General features: G+C 38.3%; 1 protein-coding gene across 1 annotated transcript in view; it reads right to left on the reverse strand.

The window, feature by feature from the left end:
• LOC124720056 (poly [ADP-ribose] polymerase tankyrase-1-like) overlaps nucleotides 1–22,940 on the reverse strand; it is a 56,481-nt gene extending 33,541 nt beyond the window's left edge. Inside the window, exons 1-2 of the mRNA XM_047245320.1 lie at nucleotides 22,813–22,940; nucleotides 7,484–7,772 (exon numbers count right to left, since the gene is read on the reverse strand). Of these exons, the coding sequence (XP_047101276.1) occupies nucleotides 7,484–7,763 (280 nt within the window). The 5' untranslated portion in view covers nucleotides 7,764–7,772; nucleotides 22,813–22,940. The remainder of the gene's footprint in view (nucleotides 1–7,483; nucleotides 7,773–22,812) is intronic.
• Between the last annotated feature and the right edge of the window lie 202 nt (nucleotides 22,941–23,142).

The raw sequence follows: 23,142 nt of genomic DNA on the forward strand, positions 1-23,142 counted from the left end.
CACCAATTTAGTATTGGAGGGCAGCGTGGAGGATAAAAATCATAGAGGGAGACCAAGAGATGAATACACTAAGCAGATTCAGAAGGATGTAAGTTGCAGAAGGTACTGGGAGATGAAGAAACTTGCACAGGATAGAGTAGCATGGAGAGCTGCATCAAACCAGTCTCAGGACTGAAGACCACAACAACAACAACAACAACAACAACAGTGTCTTCTTTCAGTAGCATTATAGTTTCTAGTATGGACACGGCATAAACTGTGAGAATATTGTGTCTAATAAATAGGGGTTTGCAAGAAGTTCATGGTTTTACTTCTGCTATGATCCTCAAGGCTCGCTTCTGCAGTATAAAAACTGTTTTCATGTTAGTTTGGCATGTGACACCCCACAGCACTACTCCATAAGGCAAGAGTCCATAACATACAGTCCTTAGGGTTTCAGAATTAAGATATGGTGATAACCTTCTTAATGCATATAGACTGAGTGTTATTTTTTTTTAACAGACATAATCAGCTTGATGCTTCCATGAAAGTCGATCATCTATGCATAAACCCAAGAATTTACAATTTGTACAGGTTTTTGACAGAATTTCATCTATCACAGTATTTTGTCTGTTTGGACAAACACCAAAATGTATATTCCTTGTACTTCACCTTCTCCTCTCCAGTATTGCTCCCTTGGAGTACATTATCTCCATGCACTGTTGTCTAGCCTTTGAATATGTTTCTAGCAATTGCACGAGTTTTCCAGTGGCACCACTCTTTGCAATTTTTGATAAGAGCACGTCATGATGTACTCTATCAAAAGCCCTTGAGAGGTCCAGGAATACTCCTGCTGCTTCGGATTTTTTATTTATTTTTTCAAGTACATTATGGACAATTGCACTGCTGCCGACATGGTACTTCGACACCTTCTCAATCCCTGCTGGAAATCACTTAATGTGTCAGCACTGTTGTAGTGTTCTAAGATTTTTTTTAACACTTTGCCGTCCGCATGTCTCGTACAAATTTATTTGCTTGGCGCTGGCAGTGCTAATTCGGATTACTTGGCTTGTCGCTGGCCCCTTGTCACCTTTCCGATGATGACAAGCTTCAAACACATTGACTTTTGCACGCATTAATTTTTCCGGAAATCCTCAATTTTGCCATATTGTTCCACAAACTCGAATTTTTTTCTTCGAGTAACTTCTGTGCAAGTTCTATACAGTAATAATAATTATCCATGTAGAGGTGTGATGCTTTCCATAAAAAGGTGTCAGTAGTTCCATCACTGTTTTTGCTGAAGGTTGTCCAGCGCCAGAATATATCTTGAATGAGGAAATGTATCCCGTACTCGAATCACACAGCATCTGAATGAATATGCCATATTTCGTAATTTTCAATGGATTGTAAACTTTAAAATTTAACTTTCCACGCCTCGGTGTCATTCCTTCATCAATTGATATGTTTGGACTTGGATTAAACGTTTCTTTAAACTTTTTGGAAAAATAATCAATTACGAATTGCACTTCGAAAAGCCAGTCGGCATTATCCAGTTTATTGATATTGTCGGAAAAATGTAAAAACGATAATATTTGTCTGAATCGGTTGCGGGACATCGTTTTGCGAAATGTCGGTGTGTCTATCAACAGATTCGTTGATCAGCAATCATTGTTCCTTGCTTTTTTTACAATTCCCATAAGGATAGCAAGCCCAGACCATTTTCTAAGTTCGGGTCCCGTAATGTTAACAAATTTGGCTTTTTTTTAATCCAGTTTCCTTCTATTGCAATTTTGACTGTAATACTTGTTGGTTTCATCCCTAATATATTCAAATGGGTCGTTCCCATTATGTCATTCTACGATATGTACAATGTTCTGTGTATCTTTGGGAAATATGTGTGGACCCGGAAATCCTCCAAATTTATTATTGGTCCACAGTAGATCACAGTCTGTCTTCTTTGTCTGATTCATCCGCATCAGCTGGCAAAAGTAGCATCCACCGGATTCTTCTTGGACGTACTTCACTATCTTCCGATGATTCTGCTTCACTTTCATTTTTTTTATATCCAGTGTCTTCTTCCCAATCGGCCAAGTCATCTGGAACGTCAGACAAGACGTTCGCGCATTCATCGTAAATAATCGTATCATCTCTTTCATCTGCCGTGATGAAAGTGCATGAGTACTTATAAAAACAAAAAACTTGTTGACGTGTGTAACTTATTGTTACCTAAACAAAACAACAACAGAATGCAAAAGATACTAAAGTGCTGTCACCGCCCACTGCGCGATACTTTGCACACGACACCACCGTCGCTAGATGGCAAAGTGTTAATATTATTTTCTGCATCAGTTTGCTGACAGTTGAGATTAGGGCAATGGGTCTGTAGTTCTGTACATGCTTTATTTCCCCCTTTTTGTGTATTGGTTTCACTACAGACAGTTTCAACTTGTCAGGCAACACAGCTCCTTTGAGAGCACAGTTTATTAGATGAACTAGTGATTTCATTAGTTCATGTTTACATTTCTTCAATAGATATGGAGAAACATCATCTAATCCTGCTGATCTTTTGTTTCTGAGGTAATCAATAAGCTGCTGAATGTCATATATGCTTACTGTGGGCAGTGTACTGCAGTTCTGTTTGTTACAGGACTCAAATGAGTGCTGTATATCCTGTTTCATAGAGACATCAATTTTGACAGTATCTATGAAGTAATTATAAAAAATAATGCTGACTAGAAGAAGATCAGGGATATCATCATTATTCACAGTTAATTGTAGATTACTAATTTTAGTTTCTGTTTCATTGTTTCTGATTTTATTTACAACTGACCAGGAAGTATTTGAAATGTTATCTGAATGTCGTATCTGTTGGCTGATTCTTTCTGATTTTAATCTCCTGACCTCTTTGTGGTACTTATATTTGTACTGCTCGTAGAGTTCTTTATGTAACTGAGTTAGTCAGTCTATGTAAGCTACACATTTCCCATTTTTTTCTTTTAGATCTTTTGCTTTAAAATCTAATGGCGCAGGTTTTGATTTTGAAGGCCGATTTTTCTGGATACTCACTTTTTTTAATGGCATGGCTCTATTTATGTGCTCAGTCATAATTCCTGTGAACATGTTCCATTTATTGTTGACATCAATGGTAGTCATAACTAATTCCCATTATTCCTGGCTAAAACTGTGTCTTAGTGTAGCAATGTCGTTTGCAGATAATATTCATCTGTTCTCATACATTTTTATTGGTTTGAATTTGATATTACAATTTAGCACTAGTGTTGGCCCTAAATGATCTGAGAGGTGACCATTTATTACATCTGTTGATATGATGTGGTCATAATTTGTGAGGACATGATCAATTAAACTACTATGTGTGTTAGATATTTTATGGGTACTAGTCCAAGAAGATCTTTAGCCCCATAAGACAGGATAGAATCTGTAAACCATTTGCTTTCCTGACCATCATGTAAAGTGCTGATGTTCAAATCTTCCAGTAAGACAAGATTTACACTTCTACAGCCTGATATTCATTTACTTAAAACTCCCATCAAGTGATTTCAGAAATGCATCGAAGTTTCCACATGGGGATCTGTATACACCTATGACATGGAAAGGAACAGTGCGAAATGTGATTTTAAGAATTGCTATTTAGAAATCTTTGTCAACACAGAAATTGTTTTCCCAGAGCACTTTTTCCATGGTGGTTCTTGAGTAGATGGCAACATCACCACCTTTACTGTGTGTTCTGCAGTGGAACATAGCTAGGTTTTAGCCTTCTAATTTGCAATATTGAATGTTGTTCACTGCTTTCTAGTGTTCTGCAACTATTACTACATGTGGAGATAGCTATGCGATAAATGATTCAAAAGCATGTGTTTTGTTTCCTGAACCTTGTACATTATAATGAAAAAGTGATAAATCATTCTCATGTGGACTGGTGTCAGCTCGAGGCACATATGAAACACACACACACACACACACACACACACACACACACACACACACACTTGCATCTGGTGTTGGGCTGGTGGAAGGTTTTACTGTCTTAAAAAAACAAGTTGCAGCTTGGGAAATGAATGCATGTATGACCTCATCCTCACACGGTCCACCCTCTAAACATGTGCTGTGTACTTTGTACCATGCATCTGAACAGTAAAACTGAGACATGTACATCAGTATTATGAAAAGGGTAGATATAGTGGAGATGCTGAGTCACAGACAGGTACAACAAAAAGACTGATTAAATAAGCTTTCAGTCAAAAGGCCTTCTTCTGAATTACAAAACATATACGTGCATATTCACACAGATGCAACTCGCACACACATGGCTAGTTTCTCCAGCTGCCGAGGCTGTGGTCACGTGTGAGCAAGTTACGTTTGCATGAGTGTGTGTGTATATGTTTTCTAATTCAGAAGAGCACCTTTTGGCCAAAAGCTTACTTGTTTAGTATGCGTCTCAACATTCTGCTATACGGTGAATCACAATCTATCGCTTTCACAAAGTTGGCATTATTCCAGCCTGGATTTTTCATTGTTCGATTTAGACATTTACATCACATACACTTAAATATCTCAAGAAAATGCCGTCTCAGAGTTGTAGGTACTTCCTGCAATAGACCAGAAATTACTTCATTATTCACTTTGTAACAATAAATGAACTAATGGCCACCTCAGCAAAACAGTAACTATGTAACGGTTACTGTGAGGAGTCCCACAGTCAAGTGGTTTACAAACAGTAAGTATAGTGTGCACATTTTAATTTGGTCGATTTTAAATATGGGTGCAGGATGTGGGATAACAAAGTGTCACTGGGCAGACGAGTGGTGCAGAGCAAGCATTTTTATAAGAAATTTCTATACTTAATGATGCATAATTAGCTTTCTTTCCTGTGAGAAGGAGTTGTAGGTCGTGCAGTGGTACAATATCTCAGATCTGCAGTTGCACTGCTGAGTGTACCTATATCATGAAGCGATTTGCCACACTGATGGTGTTCATAATACTGGTTACCCAGAATATCTTCTTACGGTCACCTTTTCGTCAATTCTTGTAGCTGTGGACCTGCCTGTCAGTGCCACTAATTGTACCATGGAACCCTACCCCCATCTGCAGAGGGTCGAGGCCATAAGACTGCTCGTATTCTCTAGCGACTAGCTACGAGATCGTGTAACAAGCCGTTAAAGAACTCTCCGGTATTTAACATTTATCATAAACTATTACAATATCAATTGAACAGTTCACTCATTTATAACATGTTCGCAGCCAACCTGGACACGGTAACTCATCAAATGATGGTATTACATAATAGGGGCTATACCTGTAGCTGCTTTTGTTCTGAGCCTACACCACTGTCACCAGACTCCTTCTTCTCTCGAGTCCATAACATCCCCAAAGCATGACCGCAAAGTGTAAATAAGCGTCATGTCGATGCACTGTGCTCACATTTCACCCTTTGTGCCTCAATATACACTGACAGAAAAAAAATCGTAGAACTGAGAAGGAATTATGCGACATAAATGAAAGTTGGTAGGTGTGTTTCTACATCTGAAAGATTACGTCAGTTCAAATTTTGTGCCAGTCACATACGAGTAGCATTAACCCATTACTGGCCAAAACTCTATGGGATCATTTTTTGCAAACTTTTATACATAAATACGTTACATTGAGTGATTAACTGAATAAAAAGTTGTTTTGAAAATTTTCAGTTTATTAGAACAAAAACTACAGATCGTCCCATTTTTGGGACATTGGCCACATGCGCTATCCAAATTCACAACCTTATTCTCCATGCATAATAATGTAAGAAACACCACAAACAATAAATAAAGACTGTTTTAATATTTTTGAATGTCTATTCACTATGAAATGAAGCAAAACACTTGTTGTGTACACCAACATTGCACCTATCACAATTTATTTATTTATTTATTTTTTTCTTTTTTTCAGAAGGCACATCTCTTCTGTGTTCCGGCACAATGAAATGATTTCCAGGATCTAGTTGTACATCTGTGGTCACCTGCCCTCCCATCAATTTGCTTCCTTGTGGTCCTCAGCATTTTGGTACTGATTCTGTTTTCTTTGATAGGTAAAACATCACTATTCTCCGTCGGACATCCAAACGTGAGAGCTTCTCATTAGAGTTAGCAATTTGGTATGCATGCCATGTGTTTACTACGCAGATATCTATCATCTGTGTGAATAATGGCCACCACCATTTCTTTGACCTTATCCTCACCCTATAAAGTGATATCTGCTTGTCCAGTAGATCTATGCCACCCATATGGGCATTGTATTCTTCAATGAGATGTGGCTTTGTAACAGATATTTCCTTTTCCTTTGCCCATGAGTATCTTTTAGTTTAACTCAGAGGAGTAATAGTACTGTAATTTGTCGCTACACATACTGGTTTGTTGTCACTCCATTTCACAAACGGAACTTCGTTCTCTTTGTCAAATGTGTAGTCATAGAATCCTTGTTCCTTTTCTTTTGCCATTCTTTCCGAGTCAATCAAAGGACATGCATTAGTTCAGATCTCTCTTATTGTTCCTGTAGCTTTCATTTTACTCTTTCAGAGTGTGATCAGTGTGTCAACACTGGTGAAAAAGTTGTCAAAGAAAAGCTTATAATTTGGATACTCTGATTCTGGAATCATGCTGGTTAGTTCATTTATTACCCTTGCACCTAAAGGCTCCTGTTTGTTGTCAGTCTTGCCACAGTATGGCGAAAAATTATGAAGAAAGCCATTGGAACTTGTAAGACACCGGTCCCAGCAGAGGTTCAAGTCCTCCCTCGGGCATGGGTGTTTGTCCTTAGGATAATTTAGGTTAAGTAGTGTGTAAGCTTAGGGACTGATGACCTTAGCAGTTAAGTCCCATAAGATTTCACACACATTTGAACATTTTGTAATACACCAAATTTTATATCCAAATTTGATAGGCTTTCCCCTCAGAAACATTTTAGCTTAATGTTTACCATAATAACGTACCATCATTTCATCAATTGAGAGTTCTGAATGAAATATGCCAAATTTACCAAATTCCTTTTTCGGCATTTCAAAGTACAACCTCAGTTTGAACATCTTGTCATTTCTGTATATTTTGGAGCTGTCATTGAGATGAATGAGTCTCTTTATTTCCCGAAACCTATTTCTTGACGTGGAGTTGAAGACTAAAGGAACACTGACATCAGGAGCCTGTTCCCAGTACATATTCTCATGGGGAAGCTTATGATAACCACTCAGAAGTAGTATGCCAATAAATGATTTTAGTTCTTCTTTGTTTAACAGAAAAATTTATTTTGTTATGTTAGCAAGCATAGATTTCGCTTTGTTCAATAATAGTATCCATTAGTTTCTCACAAAAAAAGTCCTCAAACACCTGGGGCACTGTCTTATTTGCTAGACATACCGCAAAATAATATTCATTGCTCTTCCCTGGTTCACTAGTGTCTGTGTACGTCGGTTGACATTTATACCACATACATTTATATTTTTTTGTCGATAACATACCACTTTCTGCTCCATCTCCAAACGCTTTCCTTCTTTTGGCTTCTGGAGGTACAACTGTAGCATTAGCTTCATCTCGGCTGGTTATGAACCCTGGAGTACCAGCTACATCTTGTGCAACAGACTCATTGTTCAGTACATTTTCGTCAATGCCTTCTTCATCTGTTATTACATCTGCATCTGGTGGAATAATTGCCAATTCTACGTCATCATCTTCATCGTCACTCTCTTGATGGTTCTCTAGTTCTGCAAGAATTTCTTCAGGTTTAAGTCCATGCGGCATGTTTTTATCCTGTTGGAATTGTAAAATTTGAATAGAATATGAAAAAAAGCAGATATAAAGAATGTAAAATGCAATCCTTCTCTGTATAATATGTGCATATAAGAATACGGCACACCAACAATAAATTATAGTGTAACATGCCATTGTCCCATTATTGGGATGCATAAAATGTATCGATATTGCACTAACTTGAAAAAATCTGAAGTATACTTAATCTTACACGGACATCCATATGTTCATAACAAACACGCCCAGACAACTTAATCACAGCTCACTGTCGTCCAGGTACTACCAGCAGACATACAGTGCTGTCAAGCGCCAGAACAAAAAATCGGCAAGTTTATAATTTTCCTGACGTGAAGTACTTAGAGAAAAGTTATTTATTTTACATTTACAGGCATCGTAGCAGTTAGCTGAACCTACAGGCGCAACAATGAAGGCTAAAAGCTCCATTGCTTGCGTGGAAATAAGTAAAATATATGCGTCCCAAAAAAGGGACAATGGCCAGTAATGGGTTAAGAACACAACTACAATGATGCACATCAGATTTGCTTTAAATACACACTGTAATGATTGTGAGTATTAGTTCTCTTTGAGAGTGGATGTGGTGAGTTGACGTTTGTCAAGAATGCCTTTACGATGACAAAGGTGCCATTGCCACCCGTCATCACCTGCGACTTCAGTGGTGTCAAGTGAGACCTCACTGGAGAGCAGGTTGGAGGTCTGTTGTGTTTCCTGATGCAAGATGGTTCCACATCAGTGCCAGCGATGGTTAGAATGAGGCCAGCTGAGGAAGCAGGATGTAAAACTGGAGCGCCGCTTGCTGGAACTCCCAGTGGGCAGGGCAAAGTCCCGAGGGCGTGCAACCAACCTGTCTGCATGCCAAACACACTGGCCCTACACCTAGAGTTATTGTCTGGGGTGTGATTTCGTATGACAGCAGGAGCACTCTTGTGGTTATCACACACACACACACACACACACACACACACACACACACACACACTGACTGCAAATTTGTACATCAATCTGGTGATGTGGCCTGTTGTCCTGACATTCACCAACAGCATTCCAAGGGATATTTTCCAGCAGGATAACGTTTGCCCACATACTGTTGTTGTAACTCTACATGCTCTACAGTGTGTCAACATGCTGCCCTTTTCTGCTCAATCACCGTATCTGCCTCCAATTGAGCACATACGCGACATCACTGTTACGACAACTCCGGCGTCATTCACAAACAGCATTAACCATTCCTGTATTGACCGACCAAATACGACAGGCGTAGAACTACATCCCACAAACTGACATCTGGCACCTGTACAACACAATGTATGCTTGTTTGCATGCTTGCATTCAACATTCTGGCAGTTACATCACTTACCAATGTAACAGCATTTCATACTGCAATGGCTTATCTCGCGCTTACATTAATCTGTGATCTTACAATGTTAATCACTTAAATATGATACCTAGACAAATGTATTGCAAAAATTTCATTACTCTACATTAACTATTTCTTGGTTTTGCAATTTTTTTCTGTCAGTTTAAATCTAAAAAATGTGAGGACAATTGGCAATCCCTTTTACACTACCAATTAAAATAATGTTTCTCAAGAACATTTTTCATTGGTACAGTAGAAAGGAGTGAGACGTGTTGCTGTATCAAATAATAACATGTACCGCTGCATGAACATCTGCAATGCTCTGAGAACTGCTTCGTCATTCTATATAAAAATAAATAAATAAATAAGAAAAAATAAAAATGTTGGAAAGAAGCAGTGTCATTGACATATTGATTCATGGTTTACTAAACCAACTATAAAAACTAAATATCATTTATCTTTCAACACTTTAAAAATGAAAGTGTTCAAACAAATACTGTTTCGTTCTAAAGTTCAGTTAGGCACTAAAGTTTACAACCCTCAACCCTGTGGAAAGCAAGGGGGGCGGGGGGGGGGGGGGGGGGGTGTTCTACCTATTACCTGCCTGCACTCACAAGTAACAGTCTCACGAAGATTGGGAACCTCTGGTCCAGTGAAAGAAAAATTCAAGTCTTGCTATTGCTCTAGAAATGTGGTCTGGTTATGAGCGAATAAAAGTTAAACACGGTCAGCTGCTATCATAGCGAAATATAAACAACTGTCTGATGCTGTTATTTTAAACTGTAGGCCAAACTGCAAAAGTTATCTTGATGCTACCAATAAACATTCCCAGCAAGAATCTGCACACAAAGAGGAGCCTACTTATATACAAGTATCTAATTTAAAATGTTGCATTGCGCATATGTTTGTAGCATCTTTCTTTTACATTTGGTACTTCAGTTGCTATGGGTTTATTTATCAATTGCCAGTTTTTATCTGTAGTTCACTGTTGCTATTTCAATTTACATATGGTCATTCTGTCATTTGGAGATAGTAAGAGGGGCTGTGAATGTTAGAAAATGGAGTGCCACGTGGTGAAATTGAAACATTTTCGACATATTATTCTGTTCGAGTTCAATAGAGGGATGACAGCAGCAGAGGCATCCAGAAAGAACACTGGACACAGCATGGCAAGAAAATGGTTTTCTCATTTCAAGGAGGATTGTTTTGACATTAGTGACTCATCACATTCAGGAATATTTTTTATACACGTCAATTCCAGTATCATCCACATGAGCGTATTCAAGAACTGGCAAACATGATGATCTGTGATCATTCCGCCATCTTACAACATTTGCACGCAATGAGAAAGGTTAAAAAACTAGGTGCACAGGTACCGCACGTTCTCAGCCAAAATCACAAAAATCAGCAGGTGCCCATATGTGCATCTCTGCTGACTTGTCATCAACTGGCTCGTGAACAGCACTGACCATTCATATTCTGTATCATTACTGGTGACCTGAAACAGTGTCGTTATGCTAACATAAGGAACAGAAAGGAATGTTTGAGGTCAAACACTGCAGCGGCTCCCCTTGCAAAGACCCGCGCACACCCACAAAAGATAATGATGTGCATCTGGTGAAACAGCAACAGTGTGGTGTACTACGGATTGCTTCCCCGAGGTGTAACCATCACCACTGACATTTACTGTCAACAACTGAGATATCTTAAAGATGCAATCCGAGAACAGTGATCAGGGCGGCCCCATGAACTGATACTACTCCATCGTAACACCCACCTGCATTCTACTACACTGATAAAAAACATTAAACAGCATTTGGATTGGGAAGACATTTACCATGTGCCTCATTCACGATACAGCTGCAGACTGTAGATTAAAACTGAAGAAACGGCAAAAAGGTGGAAATTTAAGGAGATGGGACCTGGATAAACTGAAAGAATCAGAGGTTGTACAGAGTTTCAGCGAGAGCATAAGGGAACACCTGACAGGAATGGGGGAAAGAAATACAGTAGAAGAAGAATGGGTAGCTCTGAGGGATGAAGTAGTGAAGGAAGCAGAGGATCAAGTAGGTAAAAAGAAGAGGATTAGTAGAAACCCTTGGGTGACAGAAGAGATACTGAATTTAATTGATGAAAGGAGAAAATGCAAAAATGCAGTAAATGAAGCAGGCAAAAAGGAAAACAAACGTCTCAAAAATGAGATCGACAAGATGTGCAAAGTGGCTAAGCAGGGATGGCTAGAGAACAGATGTAAGGATGTAGAGGCTTATCTCACTAGGGGTAAGATAGATACTGCCTACAGGAAAATTAAAGAGACCTTTGGAGAAAAACGAGAACCACTTGTGTGAATATCAAGAGCTCAGATGGAAACCCAGTTCTAAGCAAAGAAGGGAAAGCAGAAAGGTGGAAGGAGTATATAGAGGGTCTATACAAGGCAATGTTCTTGAGGACAATATTATGGAAATGGAAGAGGATGTAGATGACAATGAAGATGAAATGGGAGATATGATACTGCATGAAGAGTTTGACAGAGCACTGAAAGACCTGAGTCGAAACAAGGCCCCGGGAGTAGACAACATTCCATTAGAACTACTGACAGCCTTGGGAGAGCCAGTCCTGACAAAACTCTGCCATCTGGTGAGCAAGATGTATGACACAGGCAAAATACCCTCAGACTTCAAGAAGAATATAATAATTCCAATCCCAAAGAAAGCAGGTGTTGACAGATGTGAAAATTACTGAACTATCAGTTTAATAAGCCACAGCAGGAAAATACTAACGCGGATTCTTTACAGACGAATGGAAAAACTGGTAGAAGCCGACCTCGGGGAAGATCAGTTTGGCTTCCATAGAAATGTTGGAACACATGAGGCAATACTGACCCTACGACTTATCTTACAAGAAAGATTAAGGAAAGGCAAACCTACGTTTCTAGCATTTCTAGACTTAGAGAAAGCTTTTGACAATGTTGACTGGAATACTCTCTTTCAAATTCTGAAGGTGGCAGGGGTAAAACACAGGGAGCGAAAGGCTATTTACAATTTGTTCAGAAAGCAGATGGCAGTTACAAGAGTCGAGGACATGAAAGGGAAGCAGTGGTTGGGAAGGGAGTGAGGCAGGGTTGTAGCCTCTCCCTGATGCTAATCAATCTGTATATTGAGCAGGCAGTGAAGGAAACAAAAGAAAAATTCAGAGTAAGTATTAAAATCCAAGGAGAAGAAATAAAAACTTTGAGGTTCGTCAATGACATTGTAATTCTGTCAGAGACAGCAAAGGACTTGGAAGAGCAGTTGAATGGAATGGACAGTGTCTTGAAAGGAGGATATAAGATGAACACCAACAAAAGCAAAACCAGGATAATGGAATGTAGTCAAATTAAATCGGGTGATGCTGAGGGAATTAGATTAGGAAATGAGACACTTAAAGTAGTAAAGGAGTTTTGCTATTTAGGGAGTAAAATAACTGATGATGGTCGAAGTAGAGAGGATATAAAATGTAGACTGGCAATGGCAAGGAAATCGTTTCTGAAGAAGAGAAATTCGTTAACATCGAGTATAGATTTAAGTGTCAGGAAGTCGTTTCTGAAAGTATTTGTATGGAGTGTAGCCATGTATGGAAGTGAAACATGGACGATAAATAGTGTGGACAAGAAGAGAATAGAAGCTTTCGAAATGTGGTGAATGCTGAAGATAAGGTGGGTAGATCATGTAACTAATGAGGAGGTATTGAATAGGATTGGGGAGGAGAGACGTTTGTGGCACAACTTGACTAGAAGAAGGGATCGGTTGGTAGGACATGTTCTGAGGCATCAAGGGATCACCAATTTAGTATTGGAGGGCAGCGCGGAGGGTAAAAATCGTAGAGGGAGACCAAGAGATGAATACACTAAGCAGATTAAGAAGGACATTGGATGCAGTAAGTACTGGAAGATGAAGAAGCTTGCACAGGATAGAGTAGCATGGAGAGCTGTATCAAACCAGTCTCAGGACTGAAGACCACAACAACAACACATCAAAAACCTTCAAGGAACTTCCTTTCCACATGAAAATGCGCTCTGAACACGGCTCAACAGGTTCATCGCTTCAAAAAAAAGTTCGTTGCAAGCCAGTTCCTAACCAATACAGCATAGAATGACACTTTTAATAGAGATACAGCTACAGACATAAACAAGTTTGCTAAAGATTTCGACTAAATTATACACCTGTGACTGAAACAAGTTACACTATGAACAGGTTAAAACCGTGCGCCATACCAAGACTTGAACTGCAGACCTTTGCCTTTCGCGGGCAAGTGCTCTACCAACTGAGCTACCCAAGCACGACTCACGCCCCGTCCTCAAAAATGGCTCTGAGCACTATGGGTCTTAACTTTTGAGGTCATCAGTCCCCTAGAATTCAGAACGACTTAAACCTAACTAACCTAAGTACATCACACACATCCATGCCCGAGGTAGGATTCGAACCTACGACCATAGCGGTCACGCGGTTCCAGACTGTAGCGTCTAGAACCGCTCGGCCTCTTCAGCCAGCCCCCGTCCTTACAGCTTTACTTCTGCCAGTACCTCGTCTCCTACTTTCCAAACTTTACAGAAGCTCTTCTGCAAAGTTCGCAGGAGAGCTTCTGTAAAGTTTGGAAAGTAGGAGACGAGGTACTGGCAGAAGTAAAGCTGTGAGGACGGGGCGTGAGTCGTGCTTGGGTAGCTTAGTTAGTGGAGCACTTGCCCGTGAAAAGCAAAGGTCCCGAGTTCGTGTCTTGGTCTGGCACACAGTTTTAATCTGCCATGAAGTTTCGTATCAGCGCACACTCCGCTGCAGAGTGAAAATCTCATTCTGGAAGTTACACTATATTAGTCTTACAAACAGTGAAACTGCAGTACTTTCCTCAATCAAACGTATGACAAGTGTAATACCTAATACCCAACTCAACAGGCATGACAAATGAGAGCTAAATCCTAGTATTACTTTATTTAATAGTATACTTGTCTCTGTGAACTTCAATAGGAACAAATGCATGACAGCTTTTAATACTGCAGCTGAGACATGAAAAGGTTCCTCTGAGTTTTCCACAATTAATAAAAAATATGACAAATCTCTGAAAGGACAAAGCTCACATCACCTGATATCTGTGAAAAGAAACAAGTGCCACTGCCAAGAAATCTGACCAATACACACTAAATTTATTGATATTTTCTTTGTACAGAGCTATCAAAATTATGGCTTTTTCAAACACCAGAAACAACAGTGCTACAAAAATTACACTTGCAAAATATGTTACACACTAAAACTGTTGCATCTTGTATCCCCTTTATAATTTATTACTTTACAGCTGTTACACTACTGCATCATATCACAAGCAGTGTCATAAAATTCACTGAATGAATATAATTTTTTTTTTCTATCACACAAGATTTTAATTTTGTATAAAACCAACCCTCTTGCATGTCCTTCAAGAATTTGATGAACCAAATCAAACCACTGATGTACATGCTATGATCTGTCCTTTTTAATTTTGTTCTGTGCTGGAAGTAGTTACATTTTGTCCTGGTATTGTGACCATATACTTCACTGCACTTGATAACATCAGTTAACTGATTCAAAAATGTAAGTACACTAGTTTAAATAAATACAACAAAGACACTCCCGTGCAAAATTATGCACAGGAATGACTTTTGCTCAATGTGTCATTGCCATGTAACATAGCTCAATGAAACTTGGACCATATATATAGAAGACAACTGACAGAAATATGCAATGAGACAAATAGAAATAACCATTTTATTCAAAAATAATAATTACACTGAAGTCACTGTGATTTATGATGGTCCCCTGGACATTACAAAAGACAGAACATGGTTCTTAATATGGTCTTTGACCACCACAGACAGCAATGTGTGCTTTGCAATAAGCTGCGTAGGGGTCTCAATGTTGGTAAGGAGTTCTTGTGGTAGGATGTAGACTGAACATTTAAAAAATATGGTAAATCATGGGCATCTTTCATAAATTATATTTTAGTTTCTGTTGTTGCATTCAGCAGTGAAAATGAGTTTTACCGTTTGGCTGTGAGGATTGTTCATATAATAATAAAAAAGACTCGGGTAGTCACTGAAACAGATGATACCTTACAGAGACAGGATAAAAAACTGGTAAGTAGAGACGATTGACAGCAGCTTCTGTAAGGAGTGCAATCGGCTGGCATTTGATGAAAGAGTGCACAAAACCACTGTACCTGGTGAATTAGTTTATGCAGATGTTTGCTGACCAATAAAGAAATTTATTTGCAGGCTTACTGATACTTTGATGTTCTTAGAGACAATTTTTCCAGTTTCAAGGTAAAGTAGCTTTTGCAACACAAAGATCAAATTAAAAGTTACCAATGTTTATTAAAATGACAGATTCAAGCTGAAGTCACTGTCACAGAATTAAGATGGTGGCGAGTGTAGCGGGACTTTGAATTTCGCCGCGCTACACTCGTTCCCTCAGATATAAATTATACCGTCGCAGTGGTATGAGCGCTCGACGGCAGAGAAAATACTAAAATTGTAACTCTTTTTTTTTTCCTATCCATCTATTGTCTCTCGAGAGCGGAAGCTTAATGCAGACATAAAAAACTTATTAGCTAGTCTTGATATGATTAAGACGAAAAAACTTATTAATGTGTAGACATATTGTGGATGTTGTTATGAAATTCGTAGGATGGAAGTAGTAACGTAAAATAAATTGCATTCAGTATCAAGATGATTCTGAGTTTTATAAATTAGTGACTCCTAGACGGCTGCAAGATTTCGGAGCAGACTTTTCACGCAGAAATGAAGTAGGAGATTTTTGAAGACCTGGACACCGCACGAAAGAAGACATGTTAACTTGGTAAAGGATGAACTCTTATCTATGCCATTTCCCCCTGTCAAGTTACATTTTCAAATAATTTTTGTAGTGGAAATTGGTTTGACTTTTGCTCAGAAACACTACAAGGACCACCCCAAACAATAGCTTTTCTGAATCACGAAGTCCGATAACTATTCTGTAATACGAAGTCCAATTTGCATTTCATTCTTTCACTTTTTTTCACAGTCATTAACGATTTTATAACCCCCTTTTTATTCACCTTTTCTTCCCATATTTTCAACCTTTTCTTTTCTTCTCTTTTTCTTTTTTATTAACCACTACATGAGGAGTCCCATAATAAAGATATAAATAAATTTGCTTACTCAGTTGGGCTATAACATCCAACTACTACACTGTACACTATATAGCAGAATGGAACTGGTGAGTGCAAAATGTGATCCTATGTGAGATGGCACATTCTTGGCTTTGCTGTGCCAAACGTCTACCACACGCATTGTGGGGTGAGGCAGTTTCGGATGCAACACACACACTGAATCAGACTGGTCCTACAAAAATTAAAGGTAATGTTCCAATTGCTCTAACCTCTCCTGAAGAGCATCAACAGATTAAAGATATATGAGGTTTGGTGTTAAATCTTGAGAAGGATTTGTTGTTGGTTATGATAATTATGAGTAACATTTTCTATTTTCCTGAAATGAATTGTATCTGCATATGCAAAGGTGTAGCCCGCAGCTCGTGGTCGTGTGGTAGCGTTCTTGCTTCCCAAGCCCGGGTTCCCGGGTTCGATTCCCGGCGGGGTCAGAGATTTTCTCTGCCTCGTGATGGCTGGGTGTTGTGTGATGTCCTTAGGTTAGTTAGGTTTAAGTAGTTCTAAGTTCTAGGGGACTGATGACCATAGATGTTAAGTCCCATAGTGCTCAGAGCCATTGCAAAGGTGTAAAATCAATTGTAAGCAATTACAGGGTTGTCAGTATATCAGAGATGGGTGAAAAGGAAGCAGTTATAGAAACTGAATGTGAAAAATGTTGCTTTTTAAGAGGATAGTCAACAAGACTGTATGAACTACAATGCAGTTGTAAGTAACAAAAAGATTAGCAACCATTTGTATGAGAAAGTGGGACAAGTTGAGAGCAACTAAGAAGCAAGGACTGAAGACAAGGCATACCACAATTTATGTGAACAGCGAAATTAGAAGAAACCCTAATGTTCCTGTGAAGTTTCAGCCAAACAACCAAGGATGGTGCTTCATCGCGAGATAACAAGAATTACAAAGAAGCCGTGCAGACAGAAAAATCTGAAGAATGGAAGAAAGCGATGGAGGAAGAACTGAATTCTGTGGGGGGGAAAAAAACATGGAAACTAGTTTACAACACTAAAACAAATACTGATTGAAAATTAATGGGTTTTGCTAGAAAATTAAATGCAGTTAACGAAGTGGTTTGATGTAAAGCTCCACAGGTGGCAAATAGATAAAATCAATGATTAGGAATAGATTATGTTTATACATTTAGCCCTGTAGCAAGATTTGAGAGGATGAGAGTCATGTCGAGTGCTGCAGTTCAACATGACTGGTGTCTAAGACAATTTGTTGTAAGAACAGTATTTCTCAATGGTATTTCGAAGGAGGAAATTTACATGTATCAACCAGAGTGCTACGATGGTTGTACCGGACTTGTATGTCAATTCCTGGAGTCTGTATGATTTGAAGTAAGCCTCAAAATGCAGTTTATAGGATAGCTGTTCAGATCCAGGTATGTCCCATAGTAAAACCCTGGTACTGATGTTTTTAATGTTAATGGTGGAATGGGTATGGGCTCTACTGACACAAAAACTAAATTAATGGAACAATTGGGTGAATTTTTTTAGATCACCACTGAAAATATTGATTACTTCCTGGGCTTACAAACCAAGAAATCTGACAGCTGGATTTAAATAAATCATACGAAGAAAATTTTAGAAAAACATCTTTACCAACTGAAACAGGCTGGATACCGGGAGGGTCATCTCCTTTTAATAATGCTGTATTCTATTGAGAAATAGTTGAAAATTTGATGTTTTTAACAGAAGGTACAAGAACAGATTTATCAATGCTGTTAAACATGCTTCTGGAGTTACAAGACTCACCAACAAAGGCACATTTTGCATTGCTGGAACAAATTCTTAGAAATCTTATTTTTAACAATCACAGATGGCATTAAGCTTCAGAAGAGTGAAGACAGTAGTACTGAAGCATATAGTGAGGCTGTTCAGGGTGGGAACAAACATACAAGGATCAACAAGTAGCGTCCTACCCAAGTTTCAAGGAAGTCCAATTGTGCTGAAGAGTAAATTATAGCAGTGTGTTGCTCCTTCTTCAATGGAGGCAGAATGTGTGGCTGCAGGGGAAGCCTCTAAATCACCTGTTTGGTTGGATAACTTTTAAAAGGAACTGCAGCTGATGATACGTCCTCAGTTCCCATTCACAAATAGAAACAGTAACCAAAGCATTACCAAATTTGTTAATGGATCAGGATTTTATAAATGATCACAACACATACAGACACAATATCATTATATTTGTCAACTAGTTGATGAAGGGAAGCTTTAGAGTGAACTGCACACCAACCAGCAGACATTATGATCACAGGATTAGCATAATAAACACTGAAAAAACTGTAGCTATGGATATACACACAGCACAAACAAAAAATCTGATGAAGATACTGACAGAAGTAAAGCTGTGAGTACCGGGCGTGAGTCGTGCTTTGGTAGCTCAGTTGGTAGAGCACTTGCCCGCGAAAGGCAAAGGTCCCGAGTTCGAGTCTCGGTCGGGCACACAGTTTTAATCTGCCAGGAAGTTTCATATCAGCGCACACTCCGCTGCAGAGTGAAAATCTCATTCTGGAAAAAATCTGATATCACCCAATCTAGAGCTACACAGACAGACAATTGCCAAAACAGCCCGTACCAAATTTCTTGGACTTCATCTACAAGACAACTTGTAATGAAAAGCACATATTGAGCAAATGAACAAAAAATTAAGTACTTCTTGTTTTGTGCTGCATACATTAAAAAATTGTACCAGCTACAACACCCTTCAGTGTGTATATTATGCAGTTGTACACTCTCACCTCCGGTATGGGGTTATGTTCTGGGGAAATTCTGGAGATGCCATCAAAACATTCAATATTAAAAAAAAAATTATAAGAATAATGAAAGGGGTAGATAATCGCAAATCATGTAGACCATTGTTTCAAAAAAGGATGATCCTGCCACTTCCTTGAATATATATACTTGAAAATATAATGTATTTAAAGCAAAACTTACACACAAAAAGACCACTCATCACTCAAAATCACACAATACACAGCTATGATACGAGACAAAAATTGGATGTACATGTTCAAAGCACCAACACAAAGTTATTTCAAAACAGCCTTATCCATCCTAGTATCAAACTATACAATGCCTTACCAGATACCATTAAACACATACAATACATTGGTCACTTCAAATCTAAACTGAAGTCGTACTTGGTTGATCACTTAAATGAATACCTACAAAACTAAATTTTTGTGTGTTTACCCAATGTAGTCTCATTCAGAAGAACATTTGTATTTTATCTCTCTGTATATAGCGTAACAACATTTATTTAAGTATTCATCATTAATTGATATATTAATGTGTGTTGTTATGTACAAAGGTATATTATATGTAAAACTGTTAATTTAACAAAAAAATCCAAATATCTCTTGCCCATTGTGCAGCTGTAGATGAAATGGATCAATAAATCAATCAAACTTGCAAAGGTATGGATAACGACGGGACTTGGTATTGTGATACGTTGTGGAAGAATGTGAAAGTACTTGCATTTTCTGTGTTATTATATGTCTAATATTATTTTCAAGTTATAACTTGACATCACAGATACTCTTAGTTGATTCTGCTTTGGTTGGTCGATGGACTTTTTAGGTAAAGTGCACTTGTGGTGTACCATGCTCTTCTGCTGCAGCTCCTGTTAATGACTTGTTTCCATCAGTCATAGTCAGTCGAGTGACAGTGTATGGTTCCTAATAAGAATAAATAAAACTAACAATTACCTTTGGCAGAATAAATGAATTGTTTTGTTTTCAATATTGACACTTGGAAGTACACTAGATGTGCTGGTGGACTGGCTAGTAGTGTAGCATGAGCCCTAGATTAGGTTAGAATGTGAGAAAAATACCAATGGTGTTTTACCGTAATACAACAAAATACCAGTAAACTTTATTTAATAACTGCAGGATAATTATGAAAGAGCATTCTGATTGGCTAGAGAACTTTTTACTAGACAGGGTATCTTTGTACAACTTACTTCTTTTGTTTCAAATGGCTGCTGCTCCATCTACCTGCATTATTTTGTACGAAAAGAAACAGCTTTATTACCTCTGTGTTTTATTGTTAGTATTTCAGTTCTATTCCTCCTGCTTACAATCTCTCAAGCTTGTGATATGCTTGAAATGCACCGGCTGTGAAGAGAGCTTCTGGAAACAGTGATTTAAGTTGAACAATGCCAGGTATACAAATATATTGATATTTCAAAGTAAACCTGTAATACTGAATAACATAATTTGTTTTTACTTCTTATTAGCACTTGATTTACTTCTGGCATTATCTAAATTGACCCAGAGCGTTAGATACAGGAAAAATACTATGTTTTTTTAAGACTAGTCTAAAGTTACCCCAAATACCAGTGTAACTTTGTACCAGTATTAAAACAGAAATTTCACTCTAATAGGTGACAGTGTGCATTTTCAGTTTCCTAAGCACTCAATTGATACAGATACACTATGTTACAACATCTATTGTGATGTGCAACTCATCTTTTGTCTATTATTTTCAAAATACAGAGAACAGTGATACAAAATTATTCCAACTGACTGTACCAACAGACGACTTGTGCTTCGTCTTTCACTTCCCATCATTCATCCTGCCAACCATTACCAACAGCAGCATGCAATGGAAATAACCCTGTACACTGAACGTGTACTTTTATTGGCTTTTCAATACTGTATAACTTTTGAGGTTTAAAATATATGTTTCATTTTAACAGTGGCTTATGGTATTTTACCAACAAAAACAGGTCACTCTCAGTGTGATCTCTATTGCTAAAGCCAAGAGGGGGTTTGTAACATCTAAGTAGACTTGACCATCTGTTTCATTTGGCAATTAATTACTGGAGTTTATATTAACTTGACATCTGCACAGAAGAAAAATCTTTAGTCCCAAAAGTTCTCTCTTAACTATCCCGAGGCGTTACTCATTAATAAACGTCACAAAATGTTTGTACATATCGTGAATGGTCAAACTTTAATACATTTATTCCCAATTTTCTTGCATTATTTATTTTTCAATTACAATACATGTTTCCCACACTTGTGTAAATATTGTGTGCTCAGTACCGCTACGAAAACGTCTAACAAAAATTTAGCAAATCCGGTACATGTGGGCCAGTAAAACAAAGCAACTGCTAATTTAGAAAGTGGATAACTTTCCTGTACTGATGGGACACGAAACACGTAGATTTGAAAAATACGGTTACATAGCAGGGCGCACTAGAAAACATAGTGGCAGATTTTGAGCCAACTGAGGTCGAGGAATCGAGAGGGAGGAAAAAAAAAGAAAAAAAAATCACAAATTGCTAACTCCATATGGGCAAGCAATTATTACACTGTTTCTTCAAAACTTGGATTTGTATGCATTTCTTAGCTCAAAAACTTCTTTTTCACTGTTTTTTTGTCTCGATTTTAATTTAATAAGAACAACGCTACAGCGATAGTAGTTGCTCATAATTTTTTGCGTGATATTGCAAACTTCCATTTGCCTATCTCATGAAGCGACTCTCTTAGAAATCTGAAAACAATACTGGAAGACTTGCAGAAAGTTCCTAAAATTAACTTGGCGTTGCGACTAGCGGGCGTTAACTTCCGCAACTTTAGGCGACTGCGTCTCTATGGCAACGACCTTGTTGTCGCAACCGACAGGCATCTGTCTTCGCCTGCAGCGGCGGAAAGCTGGCAGCAGCGCTGTTACCTGTCACGGACGCGCAGTCGAGTTCCATTGGAAATCAATACCTGGTGGACACGCCTTAAGCTGCAGATATTATCGCAATAAAGGCAACGACTTGCATGTTGATAGAAAAACTTGAGCCTAGTACAAATGTGGGTACACCACTGAAGCCTAAAGGTGTTTTAAGGCACTCTCGTCGGACATAAAAATCTTACCAGCGTAATGCCACAATTTAAAAGTAAATTGAAGGTTATCTTCTGGGAAACTCTTTTTACTCTCTTAATGGATTCTACAATGTAAACATTTCTAATTTAAATATGATGCATTGTACTTGAAATATTTACTATTACCACGTTGTAATGCAACACGATAACCTGCGTCATCACGGAAATTTGTTACAGCAAATCATTAACTTGTAATGTGGAATAATTATGGTTTATTATTTGACTGTTTTATACCTCTGTTCTGTACAGAATGCCTTAGATTAAAATTATTAGCATACTACAATTTGCGTCTATTACAATGTATAAGTACTGTTCTCATATATAACTCGTTCCATTTCCATGCAATTCTCTTGTATACTGGAGCAACGTAACACGAATAAATAAATAAAATGGCTTCTACGACAGGCAAAACATTTAAATAAAATTTTCGGGAATAGTTTTAGAGCGTAATAACCGACACCAGACTAGTTTTTATCACACTGGCATCGATGCCGAAAATTTGACAACGTAAATGTACCATCGCCACGTCTGAAGTGTATTAAAAACAAGGACACTAATGAATAAGTGTTTACCTTTCTATAGCGATGAATGTTGCTGAAAAAAGTGTCCGTATAACGGCAGGATGCGCCGCCTACAATCTCCAACTCGAGTCACAATTCGCAACTACGACGCAGAATGGAAGTTACTGGATGTAATCACCCTGCCAGTGCTGCCAGTAGCTGCATGGTTGGCGATACCAATTGTACAGGGCAAGTGTTCGAGAGAACAAGTGATGTGGTAGTAGTAGTAGTAGTAGTAATAGTAGTTTATTCATCCAGAGACAATTTACATTGCATGGATTTCGTCAAAAAATACATAGTATATATATATACACACACATATAGGGTGAACAATACTATTCA

Source organism: Schistocerca piceifrons, chromosome 11 (genome assembly GCF_021461385.2).
Source record: "Schistocerca piceifrons isolate TAMUIC-IGC-003096 chromosome 11, iqSchPice1.1, whole genome shotgun sequence".
Taxonomy (NCBI): Eukaryota; Metazoa; Arthropoda; class Insecta; order Orthoptera; family Acrididae; genus Schistocerca; species Schistocerca piceifrons.